The 20,791-nt window shown below is 42.6% G+C and overlaps 1 protein-coding gene across 3 annotated transcripts in view; it reads right to left on the reverse strand.

The window, feature by feature from the left end:
• Positions 1-20,791, reverse strand: part of COLEC11 (collectin subfamily member 11) — a 422,362-nt gene that overhangs the window by 231,433 nt on the left and 170,138 nt on the right. For all 3 annotated transcript variants that reach the window (XM_086926377.1, XM_086926375.1, XM_086926376.1), the window contains exon 2: positions 15,855-16,009. In XM_086926377.1, the coding sequence (XP_086782503.1) occupies positions 15,855-15,984 (130 nt within the window). In that variant the 5' untranslated portion in view covers positions 15,985-16,009. The remainder of the gene's footprint in view (positions 1-15,854; positions 16,010-20,791) is intronic.

Genomic DNA, 20,791 nt, shown 5'->3' on the forward strand with positions numbered 1-20,791 from the left:
TAGTCTTAGGTCAGGTACACTGGGGTAGGCGTAGTTAGAAGCACCAGTTGAGTATTTTAGCCTAATGTATATATGAATGTATATATGTTTTATTCATTTTAAACCATTGTATGGCAAAGAAACCATATCAATGCTTTTACAGTATTATTTCGCAATACTTATCTTACTGTACGTACTTTTTATAATAACAAGTCTTGCAATTGTGGCAATTCATTTCTCTTGTACGAGAAGAAAGACTGTTCAATAAATGTTACCCTTTATTGAAAACGCCCGTCTCTCTATTCTCTACATATTGTGAAAGTAAACTGCACAACCACTGATTGAGTAAAATAACTGTCTATTGTTTCACACGACCCTAGAGATTGACTCTTGATCTGAGGAGCAAAGTTGTCATGTTGCACGGTTGTTGGAAAACTGAATCCCTTCTTGTCTGTACCAAGGAAGCTGATCACTTCCTATTCAGAGGAGAAAGTTTCCAGTGACCTCTGAGCTAGTTGGTAACAACCCCAATTAAGTTTAGCATAGTCAGTGGAGGCCTGGAAGATCCGCACTTCTACGTCGATACTACTGTTTATGTTATTCCAATGCGCAGGGCCTATTGGGAAGACCAGGAGCAACGTGGCCGGTTCTAGCCAGCTACACACCACATCCGGACATTGCAAAAATGTCAAAAGAAGAGCTGTTAGTACAGCTAAAAACACTTATAAAAATACATAGGCAATTAGTCCAATATGTAATGCGGACTGCAACAGTCCAACCAGCTGTTAATGTACCACAGCTGACCCCTCATCAGGGGAACACTAATAAAATTACACAACAGAACATACAGTCATGTCTTGGTAAAACACCCATAAAACGGGAACAAATTCCTTTCTGGTTAGCACAGAAAATCACTCAAATAGAGGCAGTATTTCCGTATACTACCCCTGTCGAGAAACACAGAATCTTGACAATCTGCCTTCCTATGGGAATCGCACCACACGTGGAGGACTGCGACACTAGGGGTACAGTCTTTGCTTCCATTTACACAAAAACACATGGTGTTCCGTCTATGGCGGTAATACCAGATGTACTAAGACAGATTCAGAATGAATACGGTCCAGAACCTGCTTTAACTCTGGGTATGAAATTACTGAAAGACTTCAAGCAGGTCTCGGCTATATTATTAGCCAACATTAAAGGAGAAGCAGCATCTGTGGCGATCCGCCAGAAGTTGAAGGAAACAGATATAACAGATCAGCCAATTGAGCTTGCCAAAATCATAGAGAAATGCTATGAAGAATTAGGTAGAGACAGCTTGGGTGGAAAACCAGTAAAGCCCCAACTGCTCGAAAATCCTGAAAAATGATTTATTAAAAATAATTTAAACACTCCTAAAAAGAGCTGGGATGGAAATAAACAATCCACTCCCAAGGAAAAAGTTTTCCAGTCCAGAGGAAGGTCTCCTCGACGGAGGGAAAGAACTCCGACTCGAGAACACCAGTCTCCCCAGAGGAAGCCCTCTGAGAAAAGATACAACCTTAGAAATAGGGATAATTTGAAAAAGCCTGACAGATATCAAAGTATTGATACACGTCCCTCTCGATCTTTTTCGCAGAAATCGGAAAGAAGAGGATGGTCAGACCCAGGAGAGCACACCAAGTCCAAAGACAAGGAACCTGCTCAGAGTAAAAAATCTCAATTTCCCAAAAAGAAGTTAGCCAGTATTAGAGTAATCAACCATGCCGAAAAAACTGAGGACACAGTTGAAAAACGGGGAGTGGGCACAGACAATATTAGACAGTGCAGCAGAAATCAGTATAGCCCGCAAGATCTTGATGAGTCATCTGGAGACAGTGGACACGAATGAATACATTCAGGTTGAAACTGCCGACACCAGACTTAGCGAGCCCCATAAGATATACGAAATAACATTGCGTATAGAGGGTGATAAGACTAGGAAAATAAGGGGTCTATTTTGGGATAAACTCTCAAAAGGCTATGATATTCTGTTAGCTGAAAAAGATTAGCCCCAGAGTTTGTCAGGGAGTGCCCTCATGGCGAAGAAATGATTATGCCTGCCTTCTCGAATCACATTCCGATTCACAAAAAATATACTTATGCAAGGAAATGGGCAGTAGCCCAGGCACCGGCATTATATAAAAATCATGTAGGATGGGATGAGGACTCACCTCCTCACAAAATCCAGTTAAAAAGTGAACCAACTGCCCAACGGCAGTATCCCATTAAGCAAGAAGCTAAAAAACAAGTCAGGGAGATCTTAGATCAACTTGAGTATCAGGGGGTGATTGAAACATGCACCTCTCAAATGAACAATCCTTTGTTTCCTGTCTCCAAGCCAGACAATTCATATCGTCTAGTTTTGGACTACAGACACCTTAATGCATGTTGCAAAACTTTTAAAGTACAAAACTCGCATAGTGCAGCCCTAATGAACAACATAGTTAGGAAAAAGTATAAAACAACATTAGACATATCTAATGGTTTCTTTTGTCAAAACATTGCACCAGAAAGCAGATACTTGACCGCTTTCTCAGCATTTGGGTCGCAGAAAAATTTCTGTCGACTCCCACAGGGGTTCAAGAACAGCACAGGACTATTCTCAGCTAGAGTAACAGTGTTACTACAAATGTATGATGATGAGGCATTATCTTACGTAGATGATATCTATCTCACAGAGGACGACTTGGATACTCACTTGAAAAGAGTGAACACCATTATACTTGGGTTCGCAGCAGAGGGTTTCAAATTCAACTTTAAAAAGTCTCGAATTGCCCATCTGACAGTACTATTCTTAGGATACGAATTATCAAGTGAAGGAAAAAGCCTAGCGGACAACTTCTTAGAGAAGTGCGCTGTACTCCAAGCTCCAAAAACGCTGAAGAATGTACAATCCATACTAGGTTTTCTGAATTTCGGAAGAACATACATTCTAAATTACGCAGAGAGGGTTAAACCTCTCTACGAACTAATTAAACCTGATTTTAAACAAATCAATTGGACTCAAAAACACACAGAAATTTTGAGATCACTGCAAACAGACATGTTAGCAAAAACAAAATTAGATACACGTGACAACACACGCGATCTTGTAATCCGAGTCATCCCAGGAGGATGCGGATTCACATACCTGACCTCTAATGAGGGAGAAAAGGTACCAATTTCAATTAAATCTCACTTGTACACACAAGTAGAAAAAACATTCAGTCACACAGAAAGAACTGTGAAAGCAGTGCAAATTGCATTAGCCAATGAACGAGAACTAGCACATGGTAAACGGATTAATATCCTCACAGCAGAATCCGCCTTCGAGGCGCTATTCAGCCCAGTAAACCTACCTACAGTATCACTGGATCCGAAATGGATACAGTGTGTAGATTCTCTAGGAGTGGAAGAGGTGAAATACTATTTCGCCCCGCACTTCGAAGAACTGAATGATTTAGAATATGAAGAAGAGTATCCTCTGCCAATCGAACTTCTGCCTCTCCCACAGTACGCCTGTATAATCTATACAGATAGATTTGTACAGCATTTCAACGTAGAGAGCAAATCCTACGATGCCGCCTGTGCGATTGTTAAAGGTCGTTGGCTGTCCGGTAAATTCAGACCGAAAGTAACAAAAACTGAATCAGTAAGAAACTGTTCAGCTCAGAGAGCTGAAATCAGATGTTTAAAGATGGCGCTCGAAAATGCAGAACGTGAATTCCCGACACTTATCGTGTGCGATTCTCATTTTTGCGTCAACTCTTACAATAATAAACTGCAGAGCTGGATTGAAAACGATTACAAAGATGACACAGGTGCCACAATAAAGCATAAATTGCTCTGGAAACAGGTAGCTCTTTTACAGAAAGAACTACAAAAGACTCACGTGATTCACGCACAGAGTCTTCAACGGGATGGCGTTCACGTTGCAGGGAATTCATTGGCTAACACAGCCACAGCGGAAGCAACTAAACCAGCTTCCGTAGCCACAAAAAAGCGTGCAGAAAAATACACAGACGGGGAAACCATGCTGGCAGTAAAAACGACCGTAAAAGGCGACTGTGCAGCACTACCCGTGAACTATCCACTCAATTATGCATACGTAATTGATGCAAACTCCGTTCCTTTTGCTCGAATCCCTGGAGTGGGGGATAGGGTGATTCCAAACAGGGACCGGAGGGGCTTCCTCATACAGGAAGCACACATGGGATTGGGTCTGAGACACCAAACAATCAGGGACTCTCTGAGAGAGTTAGAATCCGAGTACTGGTGGCCGGAAATGAGTGAAGGCATTCATGAGTTTGCAAAAAACTGTGAAGACTGCAACAGAGATCGCAGTGGAGAACCGGCCAGTGAAGTGTCAGAAGCCCTAATAGAAAGCATCAGGCAATCTATCCGCACAATCAAAAAAGAGAAACGCGTCCCATTGTACATCATTAAGGCTAAACACACTTAAAAAAATGTGGCCTCCAGCGCTCGGCTGACGCTAGAACGGTTATAAAAGATCTGCGAGTCTTTATCGGCACATACGCAATTGCCACGTTCCATTCTGACCAGGGTCCTGCTTTTAGCTTTCCAGCTTATAAGGAGGCCATGGCCAGCATGGGAATTGGGTTGCGGTATTCTTGTCCGTCGCACCCCGAAGGGAATAGTGTGGTAGAAAGAAAAAACCGAGACATAAAGCGATCAATAACAGCGAAGGTATTAGGTTCAGGCGCTGGGTGGGTCAAACATTTAATAAGTGTTCAGACCAGTCTTAACAATTTGCCAAGACATTCTCTAAAAGGTTTCAGCCCATACGAACTATTGTGCGGAATTAGAATGAGAATTCAGGACTTAGATAGTCAGGTATCAGTGGTACAAGATAAGAAAACAGACTTTGACATCAAAGATCGTTTGGCTGTTTTACAGGAACTGAATGAAACAAGAAAATCCTTAAGCAACATAAAGTTAAAGCAACAGCCAGATACCACTGACGAGGCACCACAAGCAAAAGCCCCAGCAAGGCCTGTCTGGATTCCAAAGATGGGGGATCTAGTCAGAGAAAAAATGCGGTGAAGAAGGAATTTGGGCCTTCTTACAGAAAAGCAGTACCTGTCTTGGCAGCCACCGGAACAAGATCAGTTGTACTACCGCCCCTTGCTGGTAAAAAGGAGAACAGAGTTGTATCAATCGACCTGGTAAAACCACAAGCATGTGGCCTATAATCAACAGTAGGCCCAGAGGACTCCCGAGAAACAACAGAATACCCAAACTTGCAACAATCCAAGAGGTTCAAACTGAAAGACTAATCACATTCGATCAGCCTGCAGTGCACAGAGAAGGACTATGCAATAATGCCATGGAACTCGTGCCTCTTGAGACACAGATTGAAACAGTTCGTCAAGAAACACCAGTCTACAATAATGTGGCATCAGAAGGTGCTACTGAAAGACAGATTAAAAGAACAATCCCAACAATTGAGAGAACTGCCTCTGGTTATTTCATCGACTTCGACAACTTTTCCGAGGATCAAAGTAACCCCGAAGTTATGCCAGAAACAAAAAAGACTTTTAAAGAACAAGCAACAGAACTATTTCATCAACTAAAGGAAATCTACCTTATTTCCCCTTGGTTAGAGTTCTGGTTCGGTCTAGGTGTACTTTTCCTCCTGTTTTGGCTCATCATGGTACTTTGTTTGGGAAAATTCATTGAGGGAAAATACAGTACAATGGACACAGCAAGTCAGAACATCAACCTAGTCCTCAAACCTCACAGATCATCCCACGTGAAGAAAAGAGAACTGTCAACAGTAAATGTCACAGCCATTCCAATACCTGGTGGGGTAGTATGGGAGAAAACTGACTATGAGATCTATGGTCCGGTCAAGATCCTGAAGTATCCTCATCAACTGAAGGTTTCCTTAAGTGACTTTGTAAAACCTAGTACATTCTCTGATGATTGGGACTTTAACAGTATTAATGACATGATGTCTGATTTAGTAATGTCAGCTAGATTTACAGAACATGATTATTTACAAGGTTCGTCTAGTTATGAACAGTTATTCTGTTTTACACATTATGGCGATCATTATTTGCATAAATCTGCACAGCCTAGAAATGTTTTTAAGTATAATCAATGGGAACATTGTGCTACACCACCTAAAAGCAGTTCTAAAACATTCTTTGAGAAATTCAAGTACTTCTCAGGGTTTAACACCAGTGATGCAGAAACGTTTTATTACAAACTGTTAGACAAAACAGGAATGAAAACAATGCTGACAAACACTAAATTAATATATTCAGAAGCATTTTATGAAAAAATTATGACATTTGGTTTTGATTATTGGAAAAATAGCATTGAAACAAAAACCATTTGGGGTACGAAAGATTGGCAGGCACAAGGTCTTGAAGCACTATTCAGAACCTGCATGATACCAGAACAAATGATGTTTTTGAATGACACAATTCACCAAACATCCTGTCTTGGCCTAGCTAAGATCAAAGACCTAAACAAACCGTTTATTCCGAAGCCAATACCTGATAATGCAACAACAGATATTGAGATAGACGTAACTAAAATTTTACATTTTAACAGAACACATCCTGATTGGAAAAAGTGGTTAATCTGGCCTACTGACACAAACAACTGTCAAGATAGATTCCTGAACAAAACACAGGGGTTAAAAATGACCAGACAAGACCCTGGATACTCCCAGAGACAACATCCAGGGATAGTAACAACATTTAGTGTAGGGAAACTCTGCCTCGAATGGCTAGGATCATCCACACTGGCTGAAATTAAGCAACACTTATCTTTACTTAAAGATGGTGCTGATTTGCGTCAAAAGCGTTTCATAGCGGCCAGCATCTATGCTGCGTACAACGAGGCTTGGAAAGTCACACAAATTGAAACAGCTGAAAAAATACGAGAAATTGATCGTTTAATTTGGAAAAATCACTTTCTGTAGTGGACAATGGGTTAATGACTCTGTCCTCCAGAATATATTCGTTGGACAATATTGTATCTTCTGCCTTTGACATAATAGACAGAGACTTGCTTATGTTACAGCATGGCCAATCTCAATTACGTTCTATTGTACAATTAGGCTGGACGCTGCAAAATCTTCGTTCAGGCTATGTGCCTTGGCGTTTAATCAACACAACGTCATTATTTTCCATTTTTAACCTTACTGATAAACAAATCAGTTTGGCACAGAAAGGAGCAGACTATACAATCCTGAGCATTGAAAAACTTGAGAGATTACCATTGACAATGTCAGAAAGTCCTGTCATTGAATGGATAATACACGGAATTATCACTATTCCGATAACAACTTTCCGATTTAAAAAATGCCTTGAATACATACCTACTGGCCAGTATGAACGATTAGGTAAAGGATATGTAAAATCAGCATGGAAATTACCATACACACATTCATGCTATAGTGACAGCGACAAAAATTTATTTCTTAGTGGTGAAAACTGTAAACGTTCACTAAGCGGTATATTTTTGTGCCAGGGTATTAATTTACACGGAGCCTGTGAAGGTAATTCTAACAACCTTTCATGCCACCAGCTTGTCACACCTGCAATGCAGATAGAGCCCTTCTTTATGCAACTCGCGAATGGGAGTTACATTCTAAGAACGGATCACAGATGTTGTGGCCTTGTTCCAGGGAAAAGTTATCTCGTAAGCGTAACTTCCATGGTCAAATGCTGTATGCAAGCATTGTTCCCGAGCGGGCCTGGAGACATAGAGACTCCCATCTGGCCATGTCTGCATTTCTCTTCTATACGAATTGATACTTTAAGCAAAATGAAGTCTGTGCTTTTGCAGACAACAGTGCCCATAACGTCATCAAAAGAGACGTATGATCTCCTAGTTGCAAGGACAGCTACGGAGGTTCATGACCTTTTATCAACAAATTGCCCCGTGCATTTCGTAGAAATGTTGAGCCAACTCCTTAACATGTCTAGTGCCACAGGCATCCCAGGCATATTTAAGACAATTTTTACGGGACTGCTAACACCATTTCAAGCAATTCTGGGAATCGTTCCAAATTTTGTCCACTCTGTTTTTGGCGGCATACCCCTATTTTTGGGACTTGTAGCAGGGATTTTATTTTTGACCCTCCTGCTTCGTTATGGCAAGCCACAGCTCAGACATGACTCCTATGGGAATGGAAGAAACAATCCTAGCAGTTCGCTACCGGGACAGAATAACTAGAGTCCTTGGATTGGCCATGCTGAGAGATCTAAACATGACCTGGTTCCTTTCATTCAGACCGATATGGCAAAATTGCATCTTACCTGTACTACGATGTATGCTATGCGGAGATGAGTGCGTGTTGGACATCTGTCTTTCACTTCCATCAGCAGTACCAATGGATATCGATACTTTGCCAAGTCCGATAACGGCTCACGCACTGTGTTGTCCCCAGCGGCTACCAATCCTGATGACGGCATTCGTTGAGACTCCTGTGCTACGACTAGGTGGTAACAGTGGAGTGAGTGACAAAAGCAGCATCACCCAGGTACGACCTTCTGTGAGCATTGCTGATCCCGACTTTGATGACAGCAATCACTCTCACACCTGCCAAGTTACAGCACTATCGAATTTGGTCGAACTGTCACCTGATTTTGTAGACCAATTCTTTGAGAGCCTGTCTGATATGATGTTCTCACCCGAACAGAAACAATAACTTTAGAGAAGCATTCCGACACACAGCGTTCCCATGAACTCTGAATTCGGCCTTCAGTTTTGAACAACAAAAACTGCTAAAAGCGTTGGAACTCTAATGTCCCCGTTCAAGCAATAATTCTTTTGAATTGAACATTTTTTAATATTCACCTTTTTTTTTGGCACGAAAAATTCTTTGCTTAAAGTAGAACTATTCTTAGAGAACAGAAGCTTCAACTTCTATTTCTAAATACATCTAGAGACATAATAACTTTACACCAGCCTCTAGCACATTTTATTGCAATGCATTTATATGTGATGAAATTATCTCGCCCTTCTTCTGTTTCAGAGATATTTCATGTGTAATTCTTTTTGCATAATCGTTCATTGATTTCATATGCTATAATTTTTGAATGATTTCTATGCTTCAAAAACGTACAGTACCTAAATTTTCACGTATTACAAATACGCCTATTTCAAATGCATATATGTATTTTGGGGTGGGCAATGTTACACATGCATCTTATTGCTCTAGTTTTAGTAATTTGATGGACATGAATTCGTGGAGTGGGTGTTGCGTTCTAATCTAGGACCCTGATCGATACTGTGACCTTATGCCCCTATTCGACTATAAATCCATTTATTCCCTATATTGGCATAACCGTTCAAGTGCAATATTCAGAAACTCGTCTCTGGCCTCACACGAACACAGCCACATTTCAGAATAGCTTTCTCTGCCACTTCCTTTGCAACCAATTAGTGCAATGACATAGCAGAAGTTACTATCTGAGATTCCTAGATTAACACTCCGAGTTCTTCAACAAGATAAAAACTCAGCAACCTGGAAATCCCCGCTTGCTGTGTTTTGATTAGTAATAGAACTCTAATGAGCACTGATAAACGATCACTTCCTAGTGACATCTTTATTGACGTCTTATGTCCAAAAACTTACGTCAAACAAGGCACCTTTCAGGTATAAATATTACCAACGTTGCCTTAAGCAAAAGCTGCTGCTGTCTTGTTGCTGTTTCGCTGAAGCTGATGCTGCTAGCTATCTCGCTGCTGCTGAAGATGCTGTCATGCTGATGATACCATAGCTGCTATCGCTACTGCTATCACTGCTAACTAGCGAACGATGGTGTGGTGAACTTAGGAGCTGAACAGCCGTCCCCTGCAAGAGCCCAGCAGATGCAAGCTGCCCGCGGATGCTGCCCCTCCTCCTCCTCGACGCGCTGAGAGAGACGCTGTCTTTCTCCTGCAGAGAAATCCAGCTCTGGCGTTTCTAGTCTACCCTTGCGGGTGACTGGGATATCGACCCCCTGAAGGAGATACCAGACCTCCATCATTCTATTCCAGAGGTATGGTGTTGACTAAACCCTAAGAGAGAATTCTTGAAGCAAACCTTGGCAAAACCAACTTAACTTAATGCGACTTACTTACTCCCCTCCCAAGTATTAGGCTTAGGTCAGGTACACTGGGGTAGGCGTAGTGAGAAGCACCAGTTGAGTATTTTAGCCTAATGTATATATGAATGTATATATGTTTTATTCATTTTAACCCTTGTATGGCTAAGAAACCATATCAATGCTTTTACAGTATTATTTCGCAATACTTATCTTACTGTACATACTTTTTATAATAACAAGTCTTGCAATTGTGGCAATTCATTTCTCTTGTACGAGAAGAAAGACTGTTCAATAAATGTTACCCTTTATTGAAAACGCCCGTCTCTCTATTCTCTACATATTGTGAAAGTAAACGGCACAACCACTGACTGAGTAAAATAACTGTCTATTGTTTCACACGACCCTAGAGATTGACTCTTGATCTGAGGAGCAAAGTTGTCATGTTGCACGGTTGTTGGAAAACTGAATCCCTTCTTGTCTGTACCAAGGAAGCTGATCACTTCCTATTCAGAGAAGAAAGTTTCCAGTGACCTCTGAGCTAGTTGGTATCAACCCCAATTAAGTTTAGCATAGTCAGTGAAGGCCTGGAAGATCCGCACTTCTACGTCGATACTACTGTTTATGTTATTCCAATGCGCAGGGCCTATTGGGAAAATAGGAACTACACTACAAAACAACTACCCTGCTTTTTGATTTGTTAATATTTGATAGGCAGAGTTATGTTACAATGGGTTAATTTAAAATGAAAGTTAATTTAACATTAAAAGGTCGTTTGCATTCGCAAATTACTGAGAACCAACATTAGATTTTACACCATGCTGAATTAATCAATAATTAATTCTTTCATGCTTTGTAATTTGCAAGCAAATTGTTCTGTGGGGTCACCAGTTGTATTCTATTTGATTGTATTGTTAAATCCTTATGGGAGTATTAGAAGGAAAGTTTACATTTCCCACATTGTATGCCGCTAGTCTTGTTGGCACTGTTATGATGCACCATAGTGCATATCCCATAAATTAATGCATCCAAATCTTTATGAATATCTGGCCTATCCATTGAAATGTAAGAGTAATTGTTCGTAGGAAGAAAATATGCATTCTTTACTTTTGTGTTGGAGTCCATGTACAATTTTGTTATTGATGTCATCAAAAATGGACCTTGGAGTTCTATTAAGTTGCAGTAAAGCAGTAGTGACATCACCATTACTGCATGCAATTCCATCATTGCATTATTTAATTCTTACATGGTTAGTTGTGATTCATTTTACTACATTTTGGGACCCTCATCTCTGTGGCAGAGTGATGGAAAGAAATTTCACTGCGAGCGAGAGCATGTGTGCAGGCAATAAAACTGTTGATTAAGGTGACAAGGCTTACAAACAGCTCTGTTTGTCAGAAGGTAGAGATGAATCAGTCTGATGATAAGAATAAGAGTTTGGCAGACAGGGTACTCCATCGCAAACGGAGTACCCTGTCCACCTAACCCTCGGTCTACCCCCTCCTTTAAAGAGCCGGGCGGACTGTGACTATTTTGTCGATCGAGCCCCAGTTAAGTCCCTCACAGAATACTTTCTCTGATGGCCCAATAGAATGGCGGACATGGGAGGAAGGACTTTACACTGTCTTCCCTTTTAAGGTTGGATGCTGTAAAGTCTTTTTTTTCTGTCCATCACTGCCAGGATAAACCTTGCAGTACAGGTCAGGTAAAAAAAACCAATAATGGCTCCTCACATCCCAGGAGAAAACTCCAAAGGTGTGGGAGCTATTAGTTTTTTTGTTTTTCAAAAACGCTCCCACTTTGGGAATTTGTTTTTGCAGACCAAAATACTTTAAAAAAAATCACAGCCAGGCCATCAGGGCTGCTGGTACCGTCTGTCATACGTTTCCCACATTGACAGAAACCATCTTGACAGGCTTTCTTGTCAATGTAGAGAGTTGTCCATAGGGCTGCGGACAACTCTAAACTTAATGTACAGAGGTACGTCAGGATGGAGGAGGTATTGTCCAATTAAAACGCTCCATGAAAAAGAAACTTTTAGAGAAAAACATTGCCCATCTCCTTCATGTCTCCATTTCCTCTATGTCCGTTCAGACCATTCACAAATAATCTGATACATACGCTAAGTAATGTTTGGATATTGGCGTTGGCCAAAAGACTATGGAACATAAACTCCTTGATTAATGCTTATTGACAATGTTAAGCACTAAATCCTGATTTTAGAATGTTCCCATTTTTAAGAGCAATTTTGTTATAGTGCTATTGGAAGATTCTGCATGACTGCTTAAACTATAAACTGTTCTTGATTTAGAATGAAAACCATTACTCTGTGACCCCCCCCTACTTTTTATGAGCTTATGCATGTTCTATCTTAAGATTTTGATTATGAAGCTCAAGATAAGTTGCCTGGATGATAACGGTACCTCCTGAATCATTGCATATATTTTATCAACTTCCTGTGCGGTGCTTTGACATGTTCCAGGGAATTGTTCATGCAAAATAAAATCACATAAATAAACAAATAAATTAGCGCCCATAACAACCATCTAAAAACATTAGAAGAGATACACTAGAGGGGCACACAGCCACATTAGACAACAATCACTCAAAGTACACAATCTTTCAAATTGTGCATATCAAGAGCAGCCCTATAACACTTTTTACAGAGTAGTGTGTGAGGCTGGAGAAATGGTGGATCACACAACTACTACTGGGAAAAGCATAGGCAAAGAACAACAAACCACGTTAAGCCAAACAACTAATGACATACTCCCTTTCCCTTCGGATGTTGTATAAAACAGGGCATTATGCAACACCATTACAAAAAGCAATGTCCACAGTCCCTCAAACTGCACACACCAGCACTAGTCCAAGTACAAGCGGTAGACTGTCTTTAGTCAACAGCAGAAAAGAAGTACTGGTACATTATAGCACTCTACAAACTGTACTATACTTCCCCTCCTTATGGCTGCCTCGGTTATTTTCGCTCAGGAACTAGGTCAAGGATAATGAAAAGCTGCCAAAGGAACAACAGTAAGCAACAGAGCACCTCCCCTCCCAAAACACAACTTCCGTCCAACCACTCATTGACCTAATCGTTTTCTTTTAATTGTACAACCTCCAGCTGCCTTTTAGATATGTTTTGGCTACAGAAATACGACATACCCAAATATAAATCTCCAATCTCCTAGAAGCAATCTCTATCTGGAGATTCTCCTGTTCTGTGTTATACAGACAGGAAATTGCTTTCCACTCCTTTATCCATTCCACTTGGATGCTGTTAATGTGACCTCAATGTCAACAGTATTCTCTGCCGTGCGCTGTTAGAGGTCCCACCAAAGCATCAAGCTGTGGCACAGCCCTTGCTGCTCTAGTACTCCCTCCTATGTCAGAACCCCATTGCCCTCCCAGCGGGAGAAGAAGATGCTTTAGCTTCAGCTAAGGGGGTGTGGAATTCTGTAACTGACGTGATCAACTTAAAGACTGGGTACCCATCATAAGTAACAGAATTCAAGCATTACTGTATGATGTTTTCAATGTTTCGACCCATTCAAGGCTGATTAGGTGCCAGGTGTTCATCAGGACAGATGCTGATATAGGATATACCCCCCAAAAGGTATAACTGTCATGCTGTGTCAGGCAACAGATGACAGCATGGCCAAGAGGTTCCTGCTGCAGTCCAGCATCAGACAGACAGTGTCCCACTGAAGTACCAGTATACGGTTCAACAGACCTCAATGATAGTTACAGGCACTTTACCCACCCACACAATGGGTGGGATGCCAGTTTTATCATGAGAAGTGTGGCAAGAAAGAATAGTAGAACATTCCTTATTACCAATTGGACTAATTTCCAGGTTTGGTTCCAAGTTCCATCCAGTGCGCAAAAAGCATACTTTTTGCAAAATGCCCTCTGAATCACATGCTATTAATGATAACCACAAGTTAAGAGGTGTGCAAAAACACACTGGTTCTAGACTCAGTCTCCTATGCACAATGCACATTTAAAATAGTAAATATATTTCCTTCCTACTCATTTTTCAATCATTAGATCTTACCATATGAATTACTGCATGGCTAGTACACAATGAAAAGTCATAGTGGGCCGCAGCTTAGTTGTTGGCTCTGAGTAACACGTGTTTCTGCACAAACAACAAACACTACATATTCATGTGAGCAGAAGGGTCTCACAGATGTAATGGTAAATCGATCATTGGGGCAAAAGAATTACAGATTAAAATGTTGTCACCAATTGCTCCGTTTTGCCTATTGACTTTCATTATGTTTTTTTTATTTCAAAGGTTACTTTCCTTGGGGAAACCATGAGTAATCTACACAAATGACCCCTTGTCTAATTCATATTTTTCTGTCTTGTTGTCAGAAATGTATAGCTTTCTGGGTTCACCCATGAGTTTTGCACCTGCTTTCACCATTAATAGCATGTAAACTCAAACCACATAAAATATACTACCAGCAACAAAATTTTAAAAATTGGGGTAAAATAATGATTTTTTTTTAACAATTGTGCTTGCTTCTGAAAGCTGTGAAGTATAGATGGTGATCCTAGCAGAGTAAACCTTATGTTGATGCCATTCTCAGAAAAAAAACATGCTCTTGCATAGCACTTTTTTCCACTAACAAATAGATATGTTTTAGGCAATTCTGCTGTTCTTTTCATGAAAATCTACAAACACTGGGTATCTTTAGAAGCCCCATAATGTTTGAAAATGTCCTGGATGTCTTTTGTCGATTAAAGTTATGATGGCTTGCGTGAAAACTGCCTCAAACATCTATAATAGGGTTCGGCACCAAGAGAAATTCTCTAATAGTCGAGTGGTTTCTCTGACAATGCTACCATAATCTGGAACATTCCCCGATTCCCAATTAAAAATGCCCCCTCTATTCAATTTTCTAAAACACTCTTTGTGAAACATCTCCACCTAGATTTTTAATTTCCCAGTTTGCTTGTGTTTGTCACTCATTGAGCTCCCATTCAGGGGGGGAGCTAGTCTCCAAAAATCCTTCTCTCCCTCAACAATACACATCCTCACTCTGAATCCCTTTTCCAGTCTTTCTGCAATAATACTACGCGCATCTCCTACCAGTTCAGAATTAAGCTGTGCTGTGATACTTCTGACTGTGCCCTCTCTTACCTGTCCCATTCTTACCTTTTTGTCTTTTCATGCTATGACTCCCTCTTTACAATGTTATTCTCCAACACTGCCAGGCAGACGTTATATACCCTTGTTTATTTTCACTGTATGTCCTTTTTGTGCTACTGTCAACATACACCCGATTGACTGTTCTAATGAATTTGCCCCTTTTTCACCATCTTAATCAGAACACACCTGTTATTTTTACTATCTTCTAGACTGGTCACTGCTTTGTAATCCCATTGCTCTCTGAGTTGTTATGACTAAATGTTATTTATTGCTGCTTTTTGTTTCGCTGTGTTTTGCTTTAATCATTATAAACTGTGCGTGGTCATCTTTCTTCTTTCATTTGCAGCAGTAAGTGTCTGTGACTGTTGTATGCACTTGCTTGCACTTTTTGCAGTTTAGTCTTGCACATGCACGCCTGCTCTGAAGACTGATTACTTACTTTTGTATTGTAGCGATTTACTCTAACTAAACTGCTCTCAGAAACCAATTTCCGGGTAAATTCCCCAAGTTTTTTAAGACGACAAATAAATATACAAAATAAAAATGCCCTGTCCTTGGAAAGTCATTTCAGTGGTGAAGTAAAGACATTTGCAATTCTGGAAAGGAAAACAGAGAGCAAGGCTATTCTGGGAGTGTTACTGTACCTTTTAGGCCTGGGACAAGTATCTGAACGGAGCAGGACTCTTCAGGGATATGTTGAGTACATCCAGGTCCTGGCCGTGACAGGAAGGCCAGGCTAATTAGAGTCAACGAGAGAAGTAGATCACTCTTCATAATGAGCTCCGTGGGTCACTGACTCCTAAACACAAGAATGTATAAACAATTACAGCAACTCCACGACGGGTTCTGATAAAAGCCAAAATAATTTCGTGCCACGCATAACTCCAGTTAAAAGACATTTAACACAGCTAAGTGGAAAATATGTAATTCATTTATTCGGATATTCAGGTAATCTCCAATAAAATATACACAAACAAACATTTACTCTGCAAACAATATATCAAGGTTAATGCAAAAAAGCAATGAGAAATAAAAAACGTATAAATATTATAATAATAGAATCATGGTGGCCGTAATTAAAATCAAAGTCCATTAGGTATTTGTTATCCTAGGAATAGCTTGGAGGTGTTGCCAAGGTGCTCATTATGCCAAAATAAAAGTATCTCTGCAGAGGATGGATTGCGATTATAAACCTCAAACGTGTGTAGTGCACAGACAGAAGAACTAACCATATGATGAGGCATACGACAGGGTATTCCGCCTACATGAAATGAAGAACAATCTAGAATTAAAACTGGCCATTATATTGACCATGGACTTTCAACACAATCATCCGTTGTCTTCATCAAGTATCATGCTGACACTGAGAACAGTGAGAAACGCTGGGGTACTTACCTGCAATTTTGATTAGACTATTTTTCCTTGTCTGACTTCTTACCTCACGGGTTACCCTTCCTAAGAGAGAGGCATTTTGTGGCCTCCCTAACAAACAATAATTTGCATAGCCAATACCTTTTGTCTGTGACACCGGGGTTTCCAATTAGTGGCTTTGGCAATGTTTTTATTTTCATAGATGGACGTCATCCATTTGCACACAGGTGGCCATCTTGGAATACGTTTTCCTAAAGTTTGTGATAAAATATTCCAAGATCGTGAGCATCTTTAAATCTTTTTCTTTTGGGGCGTACTGATAAATTACTGCAATCAAAACCTCAGTTTATTTAGGAACTTCTTTTACAATAATGTTACTATGAATGAGTGGGTAGGTTAGTATTTTAAGTGATTGCGAGACGTCTGAGTGTGCCAGAGCACAAAAGCGTCTTGGCGACTGAGTGTCTGGTTGCATGAATATGTGACAGGATATGCAAGTGTGTAGACCAGTGTTATGTAAGACAACAACAACGGGAGTATCTGTTGGAGCAGGGTCACCCACAAACATATTAGCTTCCTCCTCGTACATTTTGCTGAATTAGTTTTTGTTGGCCTTTGGACTTACTTTACCTCTGCTAAACCGTGCTAAAGGGCATGTGCTCTTTCCTCTAAACATAGTAATATTGGCTCATCCCAAATTGGCATATTTAATTTACTTATAATTCCCTAGTAGAATGCACTACATGAGCCCAGGGCCTGTAAATTAAATGTGACTGGTGGGCCTGCAGCACTGCTTTTGCAACCCACTTAAGTAGCCCTTTAACCATGGCTCAGGCCTGCCGTTGCAGAGCCTGTGTGTTCAGTTTTAAACTGCCACTTCGACCTGGCAAAATAACCCTTTTGCCAGACCCAAACCTTCCATTTTAATGCATATAAGTCACCCCTAAGGTAGGCCCTGGACAATCCAGAGGGCAGGACAGTAGCGGCTGCTACTGGACAGGGGTGGTGGGCGGCAGGGGTGAGGGAGAGAGGTAATGAAAAAAAAGGACTTACCTGGAATGGCTGGCCGCCATCTCTCTCTTGTCCTCCTGATCTTCATTCTTACTATCTCCAGTCCCAGCCGGCAGCAGGAAGCACCCAGGCACACAGTACCCTTGAGCCAATCACAACACTGCCATGCAATATTGTGATTGGTCTGAGCGACGTGCTGTGCGCTCAGGCGGGGACAGGACATGTTAGAACTGGGGGTCTCTAGTTGGCAGAGGTAGGTACCACTGTCCAAATAGGGACCCTTGATTCTAGTCAGGGTAAGGAGGAAACCCTCTGAGATAACCCCTGCTCACCCTCTAGGTAGCTTGGCACGAGCAGTCAAGGCTATTCAGGAGGCAATGTGTAAAGTATTTGTACCAACACTCACAGTAACACAGTGAAAACACCACAAACTGACTCCACAACAGTTTAGGAAAATAAAGGTATTTAATCTAAACTACACAAGACCAAAATGACAAAAAACCAACATACACAGTTCAAGAATATGGTTACAAAAGAGTTCTTAAGGTTGTAATAAAAGTTATTTTGGTTGCGATAAAATATTCCACAGATGCGTGAAAAGTTCACAGTTGCGCCACGTTTACTCATAGTACCTTTTAGTTGCGACAAAGTTCCACAAGCAGAAACTGGTGCGGTGGAAAACAAGCGATGCGTTGCTCCTGAGACCTTGGGGAGGCGATGCGACAGCCCCGCTACAGCAGCGGGCGTGTTGCGACGAACCCAGTCTGTATGGGGAGGAAGGCCACTTGTATGGATTCCGGTGCGTAGGTTCCGTAGGAAGTTTGTCCACGCAAAGGCACGATGCGACGATCTTTGGAGTTGCGGCGATCTCCGGGGCGACGATGCGCGGACCATCGGTGATTTTCTCTCTCGCAGCTCCTCGACACGATGGTTTCTGCGACGACACTCGCAGCGACGTGATGCGGTCCGCAAGCAAGCAGTGCGGCGATCTCACCCAGCGACGACACTCGCAGCGATGTTAGGCTTCCCGCACCGATCGGGTGCATCCCGCAAACGAATAATGCGACGGCTCTGACAGCGGCAACAGGCTCTGCGACGATCTCGACCTTCGTAGCGGCGGGAAAATTCTCGCACTGTCGGGGATGCGCTCCGCAAGCGAGCGATGCAACACTTTTCAATTGCAAAAGTCTCTCAAACTTAGTTTCAAGCTTCCCAGCACAAGTACAACTTCCAGAGGCCCCACTACTGGTTCAAGCACTCTAGGAAGGACAGAACTCTCTCAGCAGAGTCCAGGGAAGTTGGGGGTGAAGTCCTTTTGTTCCTGGGACTTGAGAACAGGGAGCCAGCTCTTCTCAGGCCCTTGGAGATTCCTTCAAGACAGGGGACACAGCATGTGAGAAGTTGGCCCGATATGCAACGTTCGCTATTCTAGCGACCGCTATGTATCGTTCCAACGACCCTTATGGTGTTTGGTTCTAAGTCAACCTATAGACCAGCTATCCTAGTAGCGTGGATACGAGCAGTCTAAGGCTAAAGACTCGAGAGGGCGCGTTAAGCCAGCTGTTTACCACACATGTACCCCTTGAACACCCAGTGAAAGGACACCACACAAGTGTTATGAAAATAAACAATATATTTATTAAGAATCACAACAGCCCTGTACTCTTTATGAGGACAGGGTACTAAGCACAAACCAAATCTCTTTAGCAAATACTTCAAGTGCACAATTAAAACAAGTGTCCGAGGACACGGGACGATTAAGGTCTCGGGCGGACCCGATAAGGCAAGTCGGAAGCGAGGGACTCAGGACCCTAGAGTAAGGAGGCTATGCAGGCACCGAAATGCCGAGTTACCTAGCCACAAGGGCTGCGGCTGCACAAGTCTTACAGGCGTCGGGGTCTTCGCTGACGAGCCAGGAGCCGGAAGAAAAGAAGTTGCTGGCCGGCGACCAGTACTGAATAGTTCGTAGAGATCCAAGCCTGGATCGGAGATTGATGAAACCTGAAAGCAGAGGGGACCAAGTTCGTACTACTAGCCAGTAGTCAGAAGGTACCAGGAAGGCACCGGTTGGCCGTCACCTCGACCAGGTGAGTGGGCGACGCTAGGCTCTGCAGTCTCACGGACCAGGAGGCGTTGTCGGCGACCACGGTGGAGGTGCGAGCTGTCCCACGAAGGATGATGCTGTCGGCGTCGCTGGGCCCAGGATGGGGCAACAAGCCTTGGCAGATCTCAGGGCCACGTGGTGGGCCTAAGATGGCGTCTTGAGTGGACCAGGAGGGTCCGGGGTGCTTCTCGCAAAGATGGAAGCAAGGGCCAGTCTGGAGCAACCAGACCAGCAGTGATGATTCTCGGATGTCGTCACAGAAGGGCACAAGCCAGTGGTTAGTGACCAGACAACGTGCTGAGCAGCGAGCAGAAGGGCCCCACGCAGATCGTGGAGATGCTGGGAGACTGCACTTCGGTGCTGGAGCGGCTCAGGGTCGGGGCTTCTCGGACCCCAGAGCACTCACCAGAGAGTTACCTCGATGGTCGTGCTGGTTTTAAGAGCGTGCAGGTTCTGATGATGGCCGGTCCCTCGAGGTCTCGTCGCACCCACAGATCACAGCTGAGCTGATGATGTGGGTAGAGGTCAGAGGTGCCAGGGAAGCCGGTTCTCGTCGAGCTGGGCCGTCGGATTCCTTGAGGAAGGACTTACAGCAAACCGCAGAGTTCTTAGTTGGTGCCCGCTGATGCAGGGTGACTACTCCTTAGTCACAAGGGAGAAATCTTGAGAAGAGTCTTGAATGTCCTTTCGTAGAAAGTAGTTCTTGAATCAAAGATGATCTAATTTGGAAGGGTCCCCGCTCCGGTCTTTATTCTAAAGAAAGGGGTGGGTACATGACTAGGTCCTGCCCTAAGGGTGGGACCAGGAAGGGGGGTAGTTACACCCCTCTCCCCTGCCGGACTTTCCCCAGGCCAGGGCTGTCGCCCCTGGAACTGGTTCTAACCGGCAGATGCGTAGTGAGCACCGGGGTGCCACTCCGCAGTCACCTTCTCGCCAAAGCCCTACCTACCCAGAATACACAAACCCTGTCTGGGACGGTGCGAACAGCGCCCTCGACAGGAAACCCTTTGTCCAAGTGCTCCTCGCTGGAAGGACTCCCAGCAGCAGGAGGTCAGACTCGTGTCTGTGGTGGCAGCATCCATTTTGTGGAGCTGA

The sequence above is a fragment of the Lissotriton vulgaris genome, chromosome 6 (assembly GCF_964263255.1).
Source record: "Lissotriton vulgaris chromosome 6, aLisVul1.2, whole genome shotgun sequence".
In the NCBI taxonomy this organism is placed as follows: domain Eukaryota; kingdom Metazoa; phylum Chordata; class Amphibia; order Caudata; family Salamandridae; genus Lissotriton; species Lissotriton vulgaris.